The 18991-nt window shown below is 49.3% G+C and overlaps 3 protein-coding genes and 1 long non-coding RNA gene across 13 annotated transcripts in view; 2 read left to right on the top strand and 2 right to left on the bottom strand.

Moving 5' to 3' along the window:
- The window catches only part of LOC119696494 (golgin subfamily A member 5-like), a 33530-nt gene extending 22705 nt beyond the window's left edge, over positions 1 to 10825 (top strand). For 7 of the 10 annotated variants that reach the window (XM_038126237.1, XM_038126229.1, XM_038126232.1 and 4 more), the window contains 2 exons: positions 8351 to 8503; positions 10276 to 10825. In XM_038126237.1, coding sequence (XP_037982165.1) covers positions 8351 to 8503; positions 10276 to 10523 — 401 coding nt within the window. In that variant the 3' untranslated portion in view covers positions 10524 to 10825. Of the gene's footprint in view, positions 1 to 8350; positions 8504 to 8956 lie in introns of all 10 variants that reach the window. The other 3 variants (XR_005255603.1, XM_038126238.1, XM_038126236.1) reach the window with 3 other exon arrangements.
- Positions 1 to 18991, top strand: part of LOC119696487 — a 1710157-nt gene that overhangs the window by 1097326 nt on the left and 593840 nt on the right.
- The window catches only part of LOC119696488, a 1499846-nt gene that overhangs the window by 914435 nt on the left and 566420 nt on the right, over positions 1 to 18991 (bottom strand).
- On the bottom strand, positions 14469 to 17042 carry LOC119696520. The gene is made up of 3 exons (XR_005255615.1): positions 16784 to 17042; positions 16126 to 16215; positions 14469 to 14603 (listed from the first exon to the last, which is right to left on the bottom strand). It is a non-coding gene; the product is annotated as an uncharacterized LOC119696520 (long non-coding RNA).

The following is an 18991-nucleotide window of genomic DNA, read 5'->3' as shown; positions in this document are numbered from 1 at the left end:
GCCACAGCGCCTGCCCGCGCCACGCTCCGATTTTTGCCTGCTCTCTCTCCCTCAGGTGCCGCCGCACGCAGCCCTGCGCCGTCTCGCCACTGCTCCTACACCCCCCTTTTTTCAGCTTGCTCCTGGTCTTTCCTTGTTGCTGTCTGTTTGGGGGTCCCCAGGGGCCCCCTAATCTGTACGTTTGCTGGTAGCAGCAGGCAGGCAATGAGACTCCACACAGCTTCTGAGGGTGTCAATTAGATGAGGGTTTATTGGGGGTCCCACCCCCGGGAGCAGCATGGTTTCTGAGGGAGAAGGGGGAAAGGGGGAGGTGGGGGGGGAGAGAGGGAGAGCCCAGCGAGAAAAGGAGCCAAGACAGCGTCTCGTCTCCCTCGCACAGCTTAAGAGGGAGATTCAAAGTGGGTGCGGAATAAGACGGGCCAATGGGATTACAGATACATGATGCTGCAGGGGAGGATCACATGCTTGGAATGAACCGGACATTTTCGAGGGGTGAGACAGAGCATACCATTTAACTAAAATGTAACACCACAATTCACCCTTTTTTCATTAGAAGGAAAAGATAAGAGAAATATGACAATTAACAATTTAAAAAATGAAGCAGTAATCATACAGTCTTGTAGCATCAAAATAAATACAATTGCAGTTAGGATTATGTTTTCAACAGTCCATTTGACTTGATATTTGCTTTTGGTGGTAGGTATTAAGGATAAAATGAGCATTCAGTTGTAATAAATGGGTTACGTGTGTCCATATTTTCAACTTCAAACGAATTTAAAGCATGGGCGAGTGCTTAAAGGGCTTCAGCCTTTGGCACTAAGCTCATATGAGAGTTTTGGGATTGGCCTTTTCAGCATGACTGGCCTAATGGTGTCTAACATGTTCCGACTGGCTTTTCGGACCACCACAGCCCCCAGTTTTAGGCTGTGGCGCCGACTTCTGCTTCCCCTCTCAGGGACAGAGAATCACCTGGAGCCCCCCAGACTCCAGGCAGGTTTGCGGCCTCAGATTCTCACCCTTGGATCTGAGCGTTACTGCTGCTTTCACCTTCCAACTGGTTTAACCCAGAAGACCCCAGTTTTAGGTCATTAAAAGAAAAACAAAAAGAAGAAAAGAAATTCGGCTTCAGCTATTACCTATACTCAGGGAGCATTCACCACAAAAACCGTCAAAATACTTTCCCAGACACCATTTTAGGTTATCAGTCACCCTCAGAACCTACTGAGGACAGCATAAACCCAACAGCGATTTTGATTCAGCAGTCTTATACTATCTGAACACTTGCTATGAAAGAAACAATCGAAAACTGCTTCTCATTGGATCTACCCTTGTGACCTGACAGGCCTCTGCTTTCTAAAACTGAAAACAGGACAATCTGCAATATAAACACACATTTTACCTAGAAAAGCATAATTGTAAAAACTACTTCATGGGGATGGGAGGGAGATTGAGAGAAGACAGGTATTGGATAAGAATGATAAGGTTAGAGGGTTTTAGGATAAAAGTTCCAGCTGATGAGCTCTTTTCAGCTAGAACAAGTGGATATGGATTGGGAATTGGGGAGGTTACGCGGAACCAGGGACTCTGTGAAAGAAAAACCTTTTCGGGGTACCCTGCGCCTTCGAGTGGTTTGCTCCCGGTGAACTACCCAAAATAGGGAAAAAAAGGGTATGGATTGCAGAGAAAGGTAGTATCCTGCTCTTGGAGTGAGAGGGGAAGGAGATCATAAAGTAGAATTTTCAATTCAACGAAATATTGAGGCTTAGCCGTGTGGCTGCTGTGTCAGGCTTAGCAGGATGGAGTGAAGTGCTGGGGGTCTGTTAAGGGAAAGGCGGGTTAGGTGATGGAGTTAGGGAGAAGGAGCAGTGAGGGGAGAGAGAGTAAGACTGAGGAAGGAGGTTACAGAACTGACAAAATCGATTTTGGGGGATGTGGGGCTCGGGCAAAGCTGAAAACTGCTCTTTGCTCCTCTGGTGGCTCCCCCGTGGAAACTGGTGGGCTTTGGTTCATTCTTTCGCTTCTGCTGTGGTCCAGGGCATCAGCTGCTGGGGCTCGGCAGTCTGCATGACTTGCCCGCTCTGCGGGCCCCCCCCACCTGCCACGTTCAGGGAGGGGGCGGCAGCAGCTTCCGGATGTGGCTCCTGGTGGCGGCTCTAAACAGCCACGTGGTGGCCACATGGCGACGGTGCTCCGAGCGGCAGTCTGGGTACACTCTGCGCGGCTTCTCCAGGTGCCGGGGCGCACGCGGAGTGGCAGGCCAGGGCCGGTGGTGGGCTGGCGGTGGTGGGATCGCGGTGCAGTGTTTCAAGAGGTCTGTGCGCGGTGGTGGAGGGGCCGCGTGGGCTGCGGCTGCGGCCCTGTGCGGCTGCCCCATGGTGCCAAAGGCGTGGTGAAGCGGTGTTCTGTGGGGTTCTGCGCTGTGCTGCAGGTCCATTTTCATCTTAGGGTTGTCGGTGCTGTTGCTGAGCATTGGGCGCCAACTGTTGCAGTCTGTTTGAGGGTCCCCAGAGGCCCCCTAATCTGTAAGTTCGCTGGTAGCAGCAGGCAGGCAATGAGACTCTAATTAACTCCAAGGTGTTAATTAGATGAGGGTTTATTGGGGGTCCCACCCCCGGGAGCAGCATGGTTTCTGAGGGAGAAGGGGGAAAGGGGGAGGTGGGGGGGGAGAGAGGGAGAGCCCAGCGAGAAAAGGGGCCAAGAGAGCGTCTCGTCTCCCTCGCACAGCTTAAGAGGGAGATTCAAAGTGGGTGCGGAATAAGACTCGGGCCAATGGGATTACAGATACATGATGCTGCAGGGGAGGATCACAGGCTTGGAATGAACCGGACATTTTCGAGGGGTGAGACAGAGCATACCATTTAACTAAAATGTAACACTACATTTCCTAAGTTCCTTACTCTTCTTTTTGTCCCATTCTCGTGTTGTTACTGGGACTGGGACCCTGCTTACCTTGAGTTTTCTTCCAAGCTTTCACTTGGAAGGCTTAGGGGTTTCCTGTTTAGACTAAGTTCCTCTTTTTACCAGTTTACTGGCCTTACAGTGAAACGCTCTGTAGGGTTTTCTGCTGATAAGGTGCTCTCAATTATCTGTTCCTTTCCTGGGCTCATGTAAGCCCTAGAATCCGAAGGTTTACTAGCTCTTGCATCCTGGAGAATGTCCCTCCCTTTTGGACCCTTCCGTGATTGATCTCCTGAAGCCTCCCAACTTCCGGGGTTTACACGTGTATGAGCCCCCACTCACTTCCCCCTTGCCCAACCCTTTTCCTTGCGGAAATAGGGAACTGCAGCCTCAGGGCCCGCTCTTGCTCTGTGATAAAATCATGTCTCACACACAGGCTCAGTCACACCTCACTCAACCATGTGATACTTACGATTCCTGTTCCTGCGTGGACTGTTCAAGCATGTAGATTTTTACAAGTGAAAAATTAGCCACGGTTTTGGAGAGCTCATCTCCAATATCCTGAGAGCTTAAGCAATGGGCCCATTTTTCTTTTTTTCTAGATCGTGGCTTTTGTTTTTAGTGTTCTGAATCTGATTGGTTTCACGGGATTCCCCCCCGGGCCAGTCGGGCCGCTAAGAGGTTAGCGGGGCGCCTTCCCTGCTGGGGGACGGGGTCCTCCGGAGAGCCGAATCAGATCACGTCGGGGTCACCAAGTCTGTTATAGGTAAAATGCCAATTAAGCCAATTCAATAATTTGAGAAAGCCAAATTATTACAGTAATGATAAGATAAAATTTATTTCACATTCAGATTACAATTTATGCCAGCCACTAATCAAAGGACAGAGCCAAGCCCGGGATTTTGGCTCTGGGTGGAACACACAGCTCTGACCCTCTGGTGCATCAGAGCGGTGAGTTCATAAATTGTGCGTGTTTCAGTCCAGGTTTTATACTCTTTTTCTTGTCCGGAGCTAGTCTTTCCTTTGTCCTTTTCTCAGTCTGATGAGCTTTCGATGTCTCTCCTTTGTAGGATAAGTCTATCAGATGAGCAAACAGTCCAGACTCCAGTGCTTCAGGCATGTTCATATGGCTCTCTTGTTCTCCATCCGTTGAGTGCAGAAACCTGTCTTACCCTCGGACAAAAGCCACGCCGCAATACACCAACCGTGTCTGGGAATACATACATGTTGAATAGCATTTACAGGAATCAGGTTTTTACATGCTAGTGAGGTTCCCAGAACTGGCTATTCATGCTAAGGTGATTATCATAAAATATGCTATCTCTAGTTATCGGTAGCCACGATAGGCCACTGATGTCCTGTTGCCTGATTTAGTTAGAATTTAGTTACATTTTACGGGAACTCTTCTTACATCTTAATGAATTTACGGGAACCCAGCATTCACACAAGGTAGATTACAGGAACTACACTGACTTTGGTTATCTAGGATCATTAAGGACTGGTCATGGCTCGGATGTTCCAAGTTTCACTCAGAATTTCTATAGAAGAAGTTTTCCCTTTACTTGCAAATTACAGTTTCTATTCAGTGGACACCTGTGGAAGTTACAAGCTGATGAAGAAACTGATGTCTCAATTCCTGTGTAGGAGGATTTTTAGGATTCCAGGTGCCTTTCTGTGGTAAACCCCGAAGCATGATTTTAACTCATATATATATATATTTCTCTAGTGTTATAATTTATTTGAGCATGAATTTTAATATATCTATAACACTGGGAACAGAGATCTTCTTCTCTCCCTGAGGGCACAGGGTCTTCATCACTCTTCTCTCTCTCTCTGTATTCAAATTCTCATAGAATCACAGCTACTTCAACATTTGCTTGCTTTAGCACGGAGGCTTTTGCCAAACAAGTTATCTCCCTATACTTGCTAATGTGTTATAGGGAAAAAAAATCTGAATGTATCAATTGCATTAGTCTCCATAGCCTTACCAAGAGGATTTCAGCTCCAAGATCAAGGCGTCTCCTCAGCCCTCCTGTCTGGGACCTGACTCTTTTTTCACTGACCTTGATGTCTTTGTGTTGCTGCTCTACATTGCCTGCATTTTGTTCTTTTCTCTCACTCGAGGGAGAATTGAAGCACTGAAAGAATTCATATCTCGCCTGGGGCCTACAAATGGTCACCTGACCCTGGCTGGGCTCAGTACTTGGGTCAGAGCTGTGGCTGGGCTGGGCTGGGGGAGCGGCCAGGATCTCAGCAGCCCAGCCAGAACTCAGCAGCAGCACGGCCGGGGGCTGATGGCTTCTCCTGCCCCTGCCCGGGGGTTGTGGGTGAACCCCAGTGACAGCAGAACCTTGGCCAAGCCGGCCCGGCCCGGGGCTGCTCTGGGGCCTGGCGGATCCTGGCTCTGCCCGGGCTGGCGGCAGGGCAGGGCTTACAAGTACTAAGATGCTAGAAATGGCAGCCATGGCCCAGCCCTGCCTCTGCTCCCCTTTCCCTGCCTGGTAGCAATGGGGGCCCGGTGGCGCCCCAGGAAGGGGCCTGGCCCTGCAGCAGAGGCTGCCCAGCCCAGCCCTCGTCACCTCTTTGCCGACGGGAAAAGAAAGAGAGATTTCCCGGGATTTTCCATCTTTAACGTGTTTTTTCACAGAAGCATGTACATCTTTCAGTGGTTTAGCAGATTGTCAAAGCTATTACTACTGGGGTTTTTTTGTCAGACATGGAGGACACTGATAGCAGCTTCTCTTAAATCATCACTTCCTGTGCTGCAAAACTAGGACTTTGCCCTGTGGCAAACAAAAATAAAGGGAACAATGGTTAAAAAAACAGGAGCTATAGATTATGTTTAACCAGGAACTAATAACTGCTCAGGAAACATATGAACATATGTTGAGTAATTACTTTTTTCAGAGATGGCACCCCAACAGAGTTGGCTGTAGTAGCAAAGAGGCAACCTTCAAAATTTGTAATTAACATTGGAGCTTAAAATCTCTTTGATTACCCCCACTGAAGCCAAACCCCAAAACTTTTAATTTTAGATAAAAATAAAAATTTTTTAACTGGCTTTAATAGAAAAAACATTATCTGTTACTCTGCTGGAAAGCGTTGCAATGTAATTACAAATTTAAAACTAAGGGGTCTTAAAATAGGATACATTCTGCTTACAATTCTCTTGTTTGGCTAGTGAAAAAAGCAGATAGGAGGTGGCATTTAACAATCGATTATCAAATGCTTAATACTAACATGGGACCTTTCATCGTAGCTGTCCCAAATATTGCAAATCTCACTGCCACACTTTATGTGCAGGCATCTGCACATAAACTAATGGCAGTTTTGGATAGAAAATACTGGGTACTCTGGGATACTAGAGAAATCATGTTCCTAGATTTTCTATAATAGCAAGACCCTCACACACATTAATGATACATATATCTCAGTTGGTCACAGATCAAATGGATGTCACTGAAGGGCCAACAAAACCTACAAAGTTACAGATAGCTGTGACTCCAGTCATGTTAGCTCTACAACATCCACATAAGCCTAGTTTGCTACTGGGTGGTCCTGCATTCACTTCAGACTCTGAAGTCAAAGCTGTGTGGTTCACTGATGCCTCAGCCAAACACATTAATTGGAAATCAAAGTACAAAGCAGTTGCTTTCCACATTGTAACAGGACTGGAAGTAGTAGAAGAAGAAATGGGAAATGCACAAGTAGGAGAGCTGAAAGCTGTATAGCTGGCAGTAAAGGAGAAAACAAGATCAAGAATTATTGAGAACCCCCGTTGGGAGGGGCTGAGGGACCCAGAGATACGCCCAGCCCAAGTGAGTATATCTCTGAAGAACTTCTGTACTTCTCTGAAGAATCAGAGTGCTTATTGTAAAGAAATAGGACATAGGAAAAAGAATTGTCCTAGGTGATGGATTCCAAATTCAGATTCTTGGGGAATCAGGATACTCTTATGACACAGACAAGGGGTTCATTCTCAGCCTGCAATGATGGCAGTAGTCGAATGATAGGGACCAGGAAAATCTACCCCAGCAGACCCAGTGGTTGCAATTAGGTTAGAGAATCAAGAAAAAGAAACAATTTCTGGTCAAAACAGGTACTTCACTTTGAGTGTTAAATCAGGAACTAATACAAATGGATAAAGAATTTGTAAAAGTAATAGGAGCCACCGGCCTACAAAAGAAAGTGTACTTTTTGCAGCCAATTAAGTATCAAATAAGTAAACAAACTGGGATACATAAATCTTTATACATGCTGGAATCCCCAAAATCATTATTGGAATGAGACTTGTTAGAACTATTAGGAGTTGGAATAACTTTTAGGCAGGAAAAAATCTAAAATAAAGGAAGATCAATAAATCAGAAATACTAAGCTTGGCATTGATGCAACCTGAAGTGAGAAGTAAAGTGCCTCAAGAAGTCCTGGATCAAGTATATCCAGGAGTGTGAGCAGCAGGGACACCAGTTTGAGCTAAAATGCAACTCCCATAGAAATAAGATTGAAACCAAAAGCCAACCCTCTTAGAATGAAACAATATCCATTGAAAGCTGGGGATCAAAAAGAGATAAAAGAAATAATTAATACTTCTTTGAAATTTGGATTACTCATAGAATGTGAATCAGAATATAATACTCCCATTCTTCCAGTTAAAAAACCTTATGGTAAGAGCTATAGATTAGTGCATGATTTAAAAGCAATAAACAAAATTGTGGAGGATTTTTACCCAGTGGTAGCAAACCCCTATGCCCTGTTAACCAAGTTTTAAAAGTAATCAGGTGTGGTTTACGATACTATATTTTAAAGATGCCTTTTCCTATTTGGCTTTAGCCGGGATAGTCAGAAGCTATTTGCTTTTGAATGAGAAAATCCAGATACAGAGTGAAAGACCAAGTAAACCTAAACAGTGTTACCCCTCAATTTCAAGAACAGCCCTACCATAAGCCAAACAACTGGGACCATACAAGAGAGCTGTTGCTTACTTCTCTAAGCCATTGGATGAGGTCAGCAAGGCTTGGCCTGGGTGCTTGTGAGCCGAATCAGCCATGACTGTTAACATTCAAGAGGCCTGCGAGTTCACTAAGGGCCAGAAAATGACTTTGACACAGTCTCTGCGGTGTTAGAGCAGAAGGGGAGTCACTGGCTCTCCCCTCCTCTGTTCCTGAAGTATCAAGCCATATTGGTAGAACAAGATGTTAATATTGTAAACCCGAATATTGTAACACAGCATCTTTTCTCAGTGGAGCTATTTTGGCACCTGTAGCCCATGGCTGTTTGGAAATCATGGAGACACTTTACTCCAGCAGACCTGATGTGAAGGAGGAACCTCTGGAGGATGCTGAGGGCTCCTGGTCCACAGACAGAAGCAGCATTATAAAGTCAGGGACTCATAAGGCAGGATATGCAATGACCACTACCCCCAAGGTAATCAAGTCAAAACCTTTGCCTGCAGGGATAGCCATGCAGCAAGAAGAGATAATTCACCTACGAGTCCCGGAATTGGCAGGAGGGGAGAGGATTAATATATGGACTGACTCCAGACGTGCATTTGGTATAGGGCCTGCTCAGGGTGCTGTCTGGAACAGAAGATTGCGTGAAATTCGAGGTAAGAAAATTAAATATGCTGAAGAAATTTTATGTCTATTGGAAGCTGTAAATTTAGAGGAACAGGTGGCAGTCATGCACAGTAGAGGTCCCCAAAGGGTAAGACTGAACAGGAATTAGGAAACAGATTGGCAGACCATGAGGCTAAATGGGTGGCAGAAAGGGCTCAGACTGAGGCACTGGCTTTGATACCAGGTGGAAAAGCCATGGGTACAGAAAGAGAATACCAGCACTCAGGTGGTATGAAGAAGATATGAAGCTGGTGAAGGACTTAGAAGCAAACAAGCATGGAACTGTGCTCATTACACCTGACAACCTGGTTCTCATACCTTCAAACATATTGTGGAAGGTAATCCTAGAGGAACATAATAAAACTCATTGGGGAGCAAATGCATAGTAAGCAGATTTGACTAAATGCATGACAGGCCATAATCTGTACACCATTACCAAACAGGTCACTCAGCAGTGTGCAACTTGCCAGAAAAATAATACAAACTGAAGCGATACACGGAATAAATATACTCCACAACCAGATATAGTTATGAAGTGGGTATGTATGTCAGCGCCCGGCACAAGTGGGATAGCTCCCGTGAAAACTTGTGCCCTGAGCTTCAGCCTGTCCCACATCTTTATCCACAAAGGTGTTCCATATGCAGTACATGGCACAACTTTACCATGCATATTCAACCCCTGCCCCCGCCTGTCCTCGCCTCGTATGCTAATCAGATCCACGCCCTCCTGGGCATGCGTTCTTTGCTGTGGTGGCCGCACAGGGGTCTCTGGTGGTCTTCTGAGGCTGAAGGCTGTGGTCTTCCTCATGGCTGAACTTTTGAACTTCTCTCCATTGTGCATGCACTTTTGGTCCCTTGGTGCTTATCTGAGTAGGTCTGTCGGCCTTAATTAGCTTGGAGACAGAGGAGTTCCTTTATCTGGGCTTTTTGTATCTCTTGGTCTTCTCTGGTATTGTTTTTTTATGTAAGAAACTCTAGAAATTTGCATTTTCCTATGCCCTTTGTACCATGGTAGAGGTTTCTTAAGTAAGAAGGTTAAAATTCAACACAGGCTACCTTTTAAATGCTTAATTCAAGTGAACTCAAAAAATCTCTGTTTCAAAACACTACAAATAGCATAAAATTGGTACAACTGGAAAAAGGAAATATACCAGGCCAGCAGTGGCAAAGTGACTTTTCTGAACTCCCAAGAAAAGGGGGGTGCAGGTACCCATTGGTACTGATAGACACCTTCACTGGTTGGCTGGAAGCTTTCCCATGCAGAACAAATAAATCTAGAGAAGATACTGAAGTACCTGTAATAAAATTATACCTCAATTTGGGGTACCAGCTACATTTCTGTGCACAAATAGTTCAAGTCAGTAAGGCCCTAGGGATAGACTGGCAATTACATACCTTATCATCCACAGGGCAGTGGACAAGTAGAGAAAATGAACTATTTAATCAAACAGCAATTAGCAAAGATCTGTCAAGAAACAAATTTGCTTTGGAAACAGGACTTCCACTTGCTCTACTCAGAATTAGTGTCAAACCATGGTCTAAGGAAGGCCTAAGCCCATTTGAAATGTTATATGAGAGGCCCTATCAAACTCAATACAGGGGAGAAGACATCCGCCAAATAGGAGAAGGATACTTGAGATGGTACATAAAAACTCTGGGAAAACAATTGAACAAAATTAATAAGAAGGTTTTTGAAACCAGGGGTGAAGCTTTGGATCAAGCAATTAATTGGTTTAAACCTGGAGACTTGGTATTTGTTAAGGCTTTTCCAGGTCAGTGTCTGGAGGAGAAGTGGAATGGATCACACCAGGTGCTTCTGAAAACCTTCATGCCAATCAAGATCAAAGAACAGCCTGCCTGGATTCACTATTCAGGAGTATAGAAGGTATCCAAAGGAGCCTGGACATCAGAGCCAGTAGGACCAACGATCTTCAAGTTCTGATGCTGACCCTTGGGGTTCTGATCAGCATCATAATTCTGGCTCGAATCTTTACCTTTCCCTGGCCATAGTCCCCACACTCACATCAGCTGTCATCGTGATATTTTCTGAAAAATCCCTTCACCAAGATTTCTTCTCCTGGGAGGCTGAGAGGAGAAGAATGAAAATAATAATTATCTGATTGCTTTTTCCTGTTTTGCTGCTTTGGAATGTGGTCTGGAGATTGTTTGTCCAACAGGTGGGTGGTTGATTGGTCTCATGTGAATTGTTTTTACTTAATGACCAATCACCATCCAGCTGTGTCAGACTCTGAGGAGTCAGTCATGAGTTTTCATTATCATTCTTGTTAAGCCTTCTGTCTCTATCCTTTCTCTGTAGTTTAGTATAGTTTTAGTATAGCATTCTTTCATATCATATCATATATCATATCATATCATATCATACCATATCATATCATATATCAGCCTTCTAAGAACATGGAGTCAGATTCAATAATTCCTCCTTCGTCCTGGGGACCCCAGAAACGACCACAATCAGCTATTCCAGTATGTCTGGGGAAAATCTCTCAAATTTTAATTTGGCCACTGTGGTTATGCACAGAAATGAAACATGCTCGAAACATGATGGGAAGGAGAAAAATGGGACTAGTATTCTAATTGAATAATGGGGAAGAAATACAGATAGTGTGTAGAGGAATCAATATATCCACACATGGAAAAGTAACTCGTGTAACTCAAATCACTGTAAGGGATTTTATAGAATGTAATAAAGGGAAAATAATTGGTCAATCTGTTTGTGCATCTCATCAATGCTGGCACAACTTTACCTTAGATAAACCAGTTTCCACTGTATGTCTTTGGACAGTACATTGCCATTGCTACAGTGGCACTGTGACACTGTGGGGCCCTATGGAACCAAGGGGGCATTGTGACATTGTGGAGCCTCGTGGAACCATGGAGACCATTCTGAAACTCTTGGGACTTGTATAACCAAGGGTCCATGGTTTTCCTCTCCCTGGTGCTGCCCTGTTCAGCCTCTCCCTGCCCCAGCCCAGCAGAGCAGCCCAGCCCTTGTTGTTCGTCCCAGCTAAATGGTGACTGGGAAGCGACAGTCCCCTCTCGGGCTCTGCAAATGCCCAGCTGCCAGGGAAGGTGCAGTGCAAAACAAAAGAGCAGCACCACGGTTCCTGGGATAATTTTATTTGATGGTAAAACTTCCCCATAAACATCCCAGGACCCCGAGTTTGGGGCTGACAAAGCTTGTAAGCAAGGGGAGGGCTGTGGGGAGGATACAATCTTTGACTAATGAGGAGAACTAGAGATAAAATACAAGGCAGGCATTCAAATATCAACCAATGAGGAATTCCAAGGGAAAAGAACAGTTTCAGTGAACTAATGAAGTTTAAAGAAATACAAAACTGACAGGGAAGTTTCTCGAGGGAAGGCAGGTTTGAGAAGAGATTGGCATTTCCTGCCAGGAGGAGTAAAGAAAGTTCTGGGGAAGGGGCAGAAACCAAAAAAACAGTATAAGGAAAATACAGAATCATAAATCAAACAATAATCATACTAATAAAACAAAAACACACTGCAACAAACCCTGTCTAGCCCTGCAGCAGGAACTGGAGGCACTGGAGGTCAGGGACACACAGCCACTCTGTGTCTGGAATGCTCAGCAGATGCTCAGCTCAGGCAGCTCCTGCAGCCCCAGGGCCAGCCCCGCTGCCCAGCACAGCAGCAGAGTTGGCCCCAGGGCTCCTCAGGCAGCTCCTACTGGCCCAGGACACGGCAGCCTCTTGCCAGGGCTCCTCTGCACACCCACGGGCTCCTGCTCTGCTCCTGGCCCATGCCAGCTGCCCCCAGAGCCTTTGCCAAGGGAACAGGTCTGTGCTGGCCTGAGCAGCCATTGCTGCAGCCCCTGCCCTGCTCCCCAGAGCCCCGAGCTGGGGCTGCTGCTCTGCAGAGCTCGGGGGCTGTGCTGCCCGGGGCCCTGGGCTGCCTCTGCTGGGCTCTGCTGCTCAGCCTGGCACACAGAGGCAGCTGATGCTGCTCCCTGCACTGACCCCCTCCCACACAGGCTCTGCGGGGCCATGGAGGGGCCTCAGAGGTGCCTGCCTTGTGCCAGGGCTGCCAGATGGGCTTGGGGCTGCCCTGGATCCTCCTGGGGGAGTTCCCTGAGGTCAGAGGAGTCAGTGCCCGGACTCCTTTCCCTGGGCCTGCTGTGTCCCCTGGGCTGCAGAGCTCTCCTGGCTCACAGCAGACATTCAGTCCTTGATCTCAGGTGACCCCACCCTGGCCAGCCCTGTGCCCAGTGAGCTCCACTCCCTGCTGCTCCTGGCACACTCTGTCCCTGCAGGTCCCCTGTGTTCTCCTGGCAGCTCCCAAGGCCCTCCAGACAAACATTCCCCTGCCATCAGCCCTGGCACAAGCTGCAGAGCCCCAGGAAGGTTCAGCACAGACCATTCAGTATCTGATGGGCACTGGCCATCAAAACCTGACCCAGAGACCTGAGTCCTCTGAAGGCCACAGTGTGGCCTGATCTCATCCCACAGCCCTGGGAGAACAAGGAACACAAGGAGCCTCTTGAGAGTCCTCAGAGAGGCTCTGGAGGAGAGCAAAGCCTTGCTGCCCTGCGCTCAGGAGATGCCCTTTGGTGGTGGAGCTGCTTGCTGGAGCCCAGCTGTGTCCCAGCAGTGCCCATGGCCTGTCCCTGCCTGAGGTCACAGCATGGACATGCAGCAGGACAGTGACCCAGCTGCCAGAGCACTCCGGCCTCATGCTCACAGCAGGGCTGAGAAGGGGAGTGTGGAGCTGGGAAGAGCAGATGCGGAAAGAGGCAGGGCCATTGTCCCTGGCCATGCTGCTGTGCTGGGAACCTCTTCCCTCCACCTCTGCTCAGAGGCGCTGCTCCTGCAGAGCCAGAGAAGGGCTGAGGAAATGCTTTGGACACACAAGTCAGGGCCAACACTTGTTTTTATTAAAATGCACAGGGAAACAAGCCACCTGAAAGCCTTTGTGTTACAAAATAAAAGTAGATGTTCATGTAGAAATGCTCAGAGTAATACTGCAGTATCTTATAAAAGACATTATAACACTAGAAAAATAGTAAGAAAAGGTCCCAATGAAAAAATGAACAAATAGGCAAAACAAAAGCCAAGATTGGAAAGAGTTACATTCTGAAGGTTGTGAGCAGAAAAGAGAGGGTTTATTGCTTCTGAAAAGATAGAGTCATCATTTTCCTCAGAGTATCCTTGAGCTCCTGGTTCCTCAGGCTGTAGGTGAGGGGGTTCAGGGCTGAAGCCACCAGAGTACAGAATGGACACTGACAGATCCAGGGATGGGGAAGAGATGGAGGCGGACTTCAGGTAGTATAATATAGCAGTGCTGAGGAACAGGGAGAGCACAGCCAGGTGAGGGAGGCAGGTGGAAAAGACTTTGTGCCGTCCCTGCTCAGAGGGGATCCTCAGCACAGCCCTGAAGATCTGCACGTAAGAGAAAACAACACAAAACAACCCAAAAAAGGAAAAGCACTAAAAGCAAGAAGCCCACATTCCCTCAGGTATGTGTCTGAGCAGGAGAGCTTGAGGATCTGGGGGATTTCACAGAAGAACTGGCCCAGGGCATTGCCCTGGCACAGGGGCAGGGAAAATGTATTGGCCGTGTGCAGCAGAGCAGTGAGAAAGGCACTGGCCCAGGCAGCTGCTGCCATGTGGGCACAAGCTCTGCTGCCCAGCAGGGTCCCGTAGTGCAGGGCTTTGCAGATGGACACGTAGCGGTCGTAGCACAGGATGGGCAGGAGGGAAAGCTCTGCTGAGATGAAGAACAGAAAGAAAAAGAGCTGAGCAGCACATCCTGAGTAGGAGATGGTCCTGGTGTCCCAGAGGGAATTGTGCATGGCTTTGGGGACAATGGTGCAGATGGAGCCCAGGTCGCTGAGGGCCAGGTGGAGCAGGAAGAAGAACATGGGCGTGTGCAGGTGCTGGCCGCAGGCTCCGGCGCTGATGGTGAGGCCGTTGCCCAGGAGGGCAGCCAGGGAGATGCCCAGCAAGAGGCAGAAGTGCAGCAGCTGCAGCTGCCGCCTGTCTGCCAATGCCAGCAGGAGGAAGTGGCTGATGGAGCTGCTGTTGGACATTTTCTGGGGCTGCACATGGGGACCTGTTCATGGATAAGGGACAGTGACAAGTCAGGAGAGGCTGCTTTGAGCCAAACCCGGGCCATTCCCTGCAGACTGTCCCGCTGGGACTCACCCAGCCTTGTTCCTGCTCTGGGAAAACCTTCACCCAGGCCCCGCCTGAGCTCCAGATGTGCTGGCTGAGTGTGCCAGGAGCAGCCAGGCCTGTGCATGGGGGGCTCTCGAGGAGCCATCCCTGCCCCGCTGCCCTGGGTTTGTGTCCCTGTGGCAGAGGGACAAGGCTGGATATTCAGGATTTGTCTGGGGAATCACTCCTACTGCAGAAGGGCTTGGTAGCATTTTCACTCCCAAGCCTAAAGGATGGCAGGAGCTGGTTTAAGGAATTTTCCTACCCTCTCATCATTCCTGTCTCTCTGAGGTCAGAAATCCCCAGCATTTCTGCCTCACTCAGAGTTTGCCACTGAGAGATGAGAGAGGCAAAGGATTCCCTGTGGCTCAGGGAAGGTCAGGGGCTGATGGGCTTGTTCCCAGCTGCCCTGGCTTTGCACCTTTGGCTGCAATCAGAGCACAGCCACACTCCCGGGTCAGCCTGGGATAAACCAGACCCTGCCCAGAGCACAGGGATCCCTGAATGTCTCACCCTCCCTAAAGGTCTCTGGGCGAGGTCTCAGCACCCCCTTGTGCCAAGGACACTCACGGCTCCCTCGGCAAACCCAGCAGCATTTCCTCAGCTGTGGCAGCTCTGCCCTTCCCCGGGGGACATTCAGGGAACTCCCAGAGGCTCTGGCACAGGTTTGCACCCAGGAGGGCAGCTCAGAGCTTGGCAGGGCACAGCAAGGAGATCCCCGGCTGTGCCCGTGATGGGATCTCAGCGAGGGGGCTCAGCTCATTCCCCCTTCCCATGGACTGCTTTGCCCTCAGCCCCACAGGTGCCAGGGAAGCTTGGACACCCCATTCCCATGGACACCCCTGCCTGGCAGGAATGCCAAGGGCAGTGCCTGACTCAGCTACTGCAAATGCCAGAGCCCCCCTGAGAGCACCAGATCACAGTGACAATACCAGGGGCGTGCAGAAACAAGAGAAGATGTTGTGGGGCTGTGCCTGAGAGGGCAGGGCAGAGACAGCCGGGCACTCAGGACAGTGTTCCCGTGCCCAGCTGTGCCCGGCACCTCCCACACACCAACAGTGCCCTCCTGCCCCAGCACTGCTCTCTTCAGCCCCCTCTCCTTCCCTGAGCACCTCCCTGGGCCTGGACATTCCCTCCTGAGAGCAGCCTTGTCCCTGCCAGCGCTCACAGAGCCCATCCCAGCCTGGGTGCCCTGGCCCGGCCCTGCAGAACCCTGCCTGTGTGCAGGGCCCTGCCTGGGGCATGCTCTGGCTGCAGGTGGGCAAGGGCAGCTCAGCAGAGCCCTGCTGGGCCCTGCAAAGGTGAGGCTGCTGCTGTCCAGGTCTGAGGAGGGGCTGAGGGCCCTTTGGGAGGCTCCCAGCAGAGACTGAACACCCAAAGTTACAGATCAGGAGTTTCAGTAAATGTTCAAACATGACCTGGATGATCCTGTGTGTCCCTTTCAACTCAGAACGTTCCGTGAGTGTCTGATTACACCTCCGGGTCTGCCTCTCTCATTCTCCTCTTGCCTGTAATCAAAAGAGAAAAAAACCCCTTGCAACAGTGTTAGAACAGTAAAGGAAAAACCAGACTAGAGGCTTCCAGACTGGAAGCTTCCACGTGTCCCAGGGGTGATGGGGCACACCCGGCCCCTGGTTTCAAGGTTGATTAATCTTACAGAAACATCCAATGGGAGATTTGGTTGCCCCAGTAGCCCACCCCTGGGTCAACCCCTTGGAGTAGGTCCAAGGGCTTCTTTGCCCCACTTTTTCTTATGACTGCTCAGATTCTGATTGAAAAACAGAATGTTCTTGTAGGTCCTCTTCCTGACAGTAAGACTATACAGTATTTCAGGACTGTGTTTAGACAGTCAGCTTATTGTTCTAAAATCTAAGAGAAGAGGTAGAAAACATACTAGAGTTAATTAAGGAGATCTATAACTATATAATAATAGCTGACAGAGCTATGAATATATGAAAATTGTATAAAAAGCAAAAATCCTTTTGTCATCACCCCAACCTTCCCACCCTGCTCCAAGTAGGAAATTGAAAAGAGTCTCAGGAAAGCTCCTGATCTTTCCAGCAATGCCAGGCTTACCTTCTTTGGGAAGTGTCCTCCGGAGCTGTGTCCAGGCTGGTCTGGAGCTGGGAGCAGCCCTGCCCCACCCAGCCCCTCTCAGCAGCAGCACCTGCCCTGCTCAGGGTGGCTCCTTCCCCCCAGAGCTTCTCCCCAGCGCTGGCAGCAGCTCCCCGGGCCGGCTGAGAGCTGTCCCTGGCAGGCAGCAGAGTCCCTGCCCCAGCTCAGCGCCCTGGGCTGCAGGAGCCTGCTCTGCAGCACAGCCCTGGGCACCCCTGGCTGCACCCGCGGCTGCTCAGCCCTGCAGCAGAGCCTGGCAGCAGGAGCTGCCTTGGGCTGTGCCTGGGCTGGGGCAGCAGGGAAAGCCAGCCCGGCCCCAGGGCCACATCCCTGCCCTGGAGCAGCTCTGAGAGTCCTCCTGAAAGCTCCTGAAAGCTGTGGGATGTGCCAGCTCCGGGAGATCCCTGCAGGAGCTGCAGCTTCTCTTCCCACGGCCGGGCAATGACTGTTTCAAAGCTGGGATGATTTCTGCTCCAGGGAGCCCTCAGTGAGCTCTGCTCTGTGCTGCCAGCCCAGGCTGAGTTTAACCCCTCTGTGCCCCTGTGCTGTGCCCGGGCTGGCTGCAGGCAGTGCCCCAGCCCTGCTGGGCTGTGCCCAGGAGCTGCTCCTGGCCAGAGCTGTCTCTCTGCAGCGCTGCCCTTGCCAGGAGCTGCCTCTGGGCCAGGAGCCCGGCCCAGCCCAGCAGCACAGACACAGCACCAGGACTTCAATCACCCTCTGGGGCTTTGTGCTCAGGCCCTGAACAGCAGTCCCTGAGAGGGAGCTGAAGAAACCTCTCAAGAATTCACAGTCAGAATCCAACTCCAAAGTTTCTTTTCCTTTAAATGGGTCCCACTGAGGGGCACGACTGAGAAAGTGTCCCCAGGCCCCAGGCAGAGCAGAGAACTGCAGGCAGTGATGACAGGTGAGGACAAAGAGAAGCCAAGTCTTGGTGCCCTGGGGCACAGCAGGCTCTGTGCCACCAAGGGCTGGGAGGAGACACCTTGGCCTGAGGCACTGGGGCCTCCTGGCACAGCCCCAGCCAGGCTGGGCACTGTCAGCCCCTTGTCCTGCCCTCAGCATCCCCCCTAGCCCACATCCCAGTGGCCTCAAGGATGGGCTGGAAGGAGTCCCTGGGGAGCCTTGGCCAGGAATGGCCCTGGGGGCTCCTTCATGCTCCCAGGGACTGCAGGGTTTTCAAAGGGCTTTGCTTTTGCCTTGGAGTCTCTGAGAGCTTTGTGCAATCATGGCCTCCAATGATCTGCTGTAATTAGTCCCCTGAGAGTCTTTATCAGTAGCAGCACTCAGTGGGGCTCATTAATGCTTCAAGGTACTTCAGGTTTTTAAGGTACTTGGTGTTTCCCTTTTGATACAGACTCTGTGAGAGGTTCCTGCAATCACGGCTCCAATTATCTGCTTTAACGAGTCCCTTGAGAGCTTTGTACTGACACTCCGTGGGGCTCATTAATACTTTGAGGTACTTTGGAATTTCTTTTCTACACTGAGTCTCTGAGAGGCTTTTGTGCACCCCTGGCCTCCAATTCTCTCCTCCAAGGAGTCCATGAGGAGCCTGTGTTGGGGATGGACCTCAGTGGGACCCATTGATGCCTGGAGACACTTGGGGTGTTCCTTCTGCCTTTGGCTCCTGGAAAGGTTTGTGCAATCTCCTCTCAGGCCCCGAGGCTCCAGGGCTCAGCTCCAAATACAGCACGGGGCTCATTAGGATCAAGCAAGTTCTAACAAACCATGGCTCTGCCTTGATTTCCCTCTGCTCTAGTGCAGTTCATCAGGAAGGTTTCTGTAGTGGTTTTGGTTCACCACTTTGAGGTTTCTTGGCCAATGCATCAATTAGTGTGGTGGGTTCAGTGCTGGCTAATTACCAGTGCACTCACTAGAATATACTTGCTCATTTCCTGGTAGGAGAAAGGCAAAGGAGGCTGAAAACTTCCAAAGGATGTAAAGAAAATTTTATTAACAGTAGCTAAAAGAAAGAGCAATAAGAATCAGAACAAAACTTTCAGAACACTTCTCCTCTCCCTACAACCTTTTCTTTCCTATTGACAATGTAAGGAGACAAAACCTAATTTTTTCAGTCAGTTTACCACCTCTAGAATATTCTTTCTTCAGTCCACTTAGGGAGAGAAGTTCCTCTTGTTAATGTTGTAGAGACTCCTCCACAAGAAAACCGTT

The sequence above is a fragment of the Motacilla alba genome, unplaced genomic scaffold (assembly GCF_015832195.1).
Source record: "Motacilla alba alba isolate MOTALB_02 unplaced genomic scaffold, Motacilla_alba_V1.0_pri HiC_scaffold_31, whole genome shotgun sequence".
In the NCBI taxonomy this organism is placed as follows: domain Eukaryota; kingdom Metazoa; phylum Chordata; class Aves; order Passeriformes; family Motacillidae; genus Motacilla; species Motacilla alba.
This window is presented reverse-complemented; position numbering and strand designations above follow the sequence as displayed.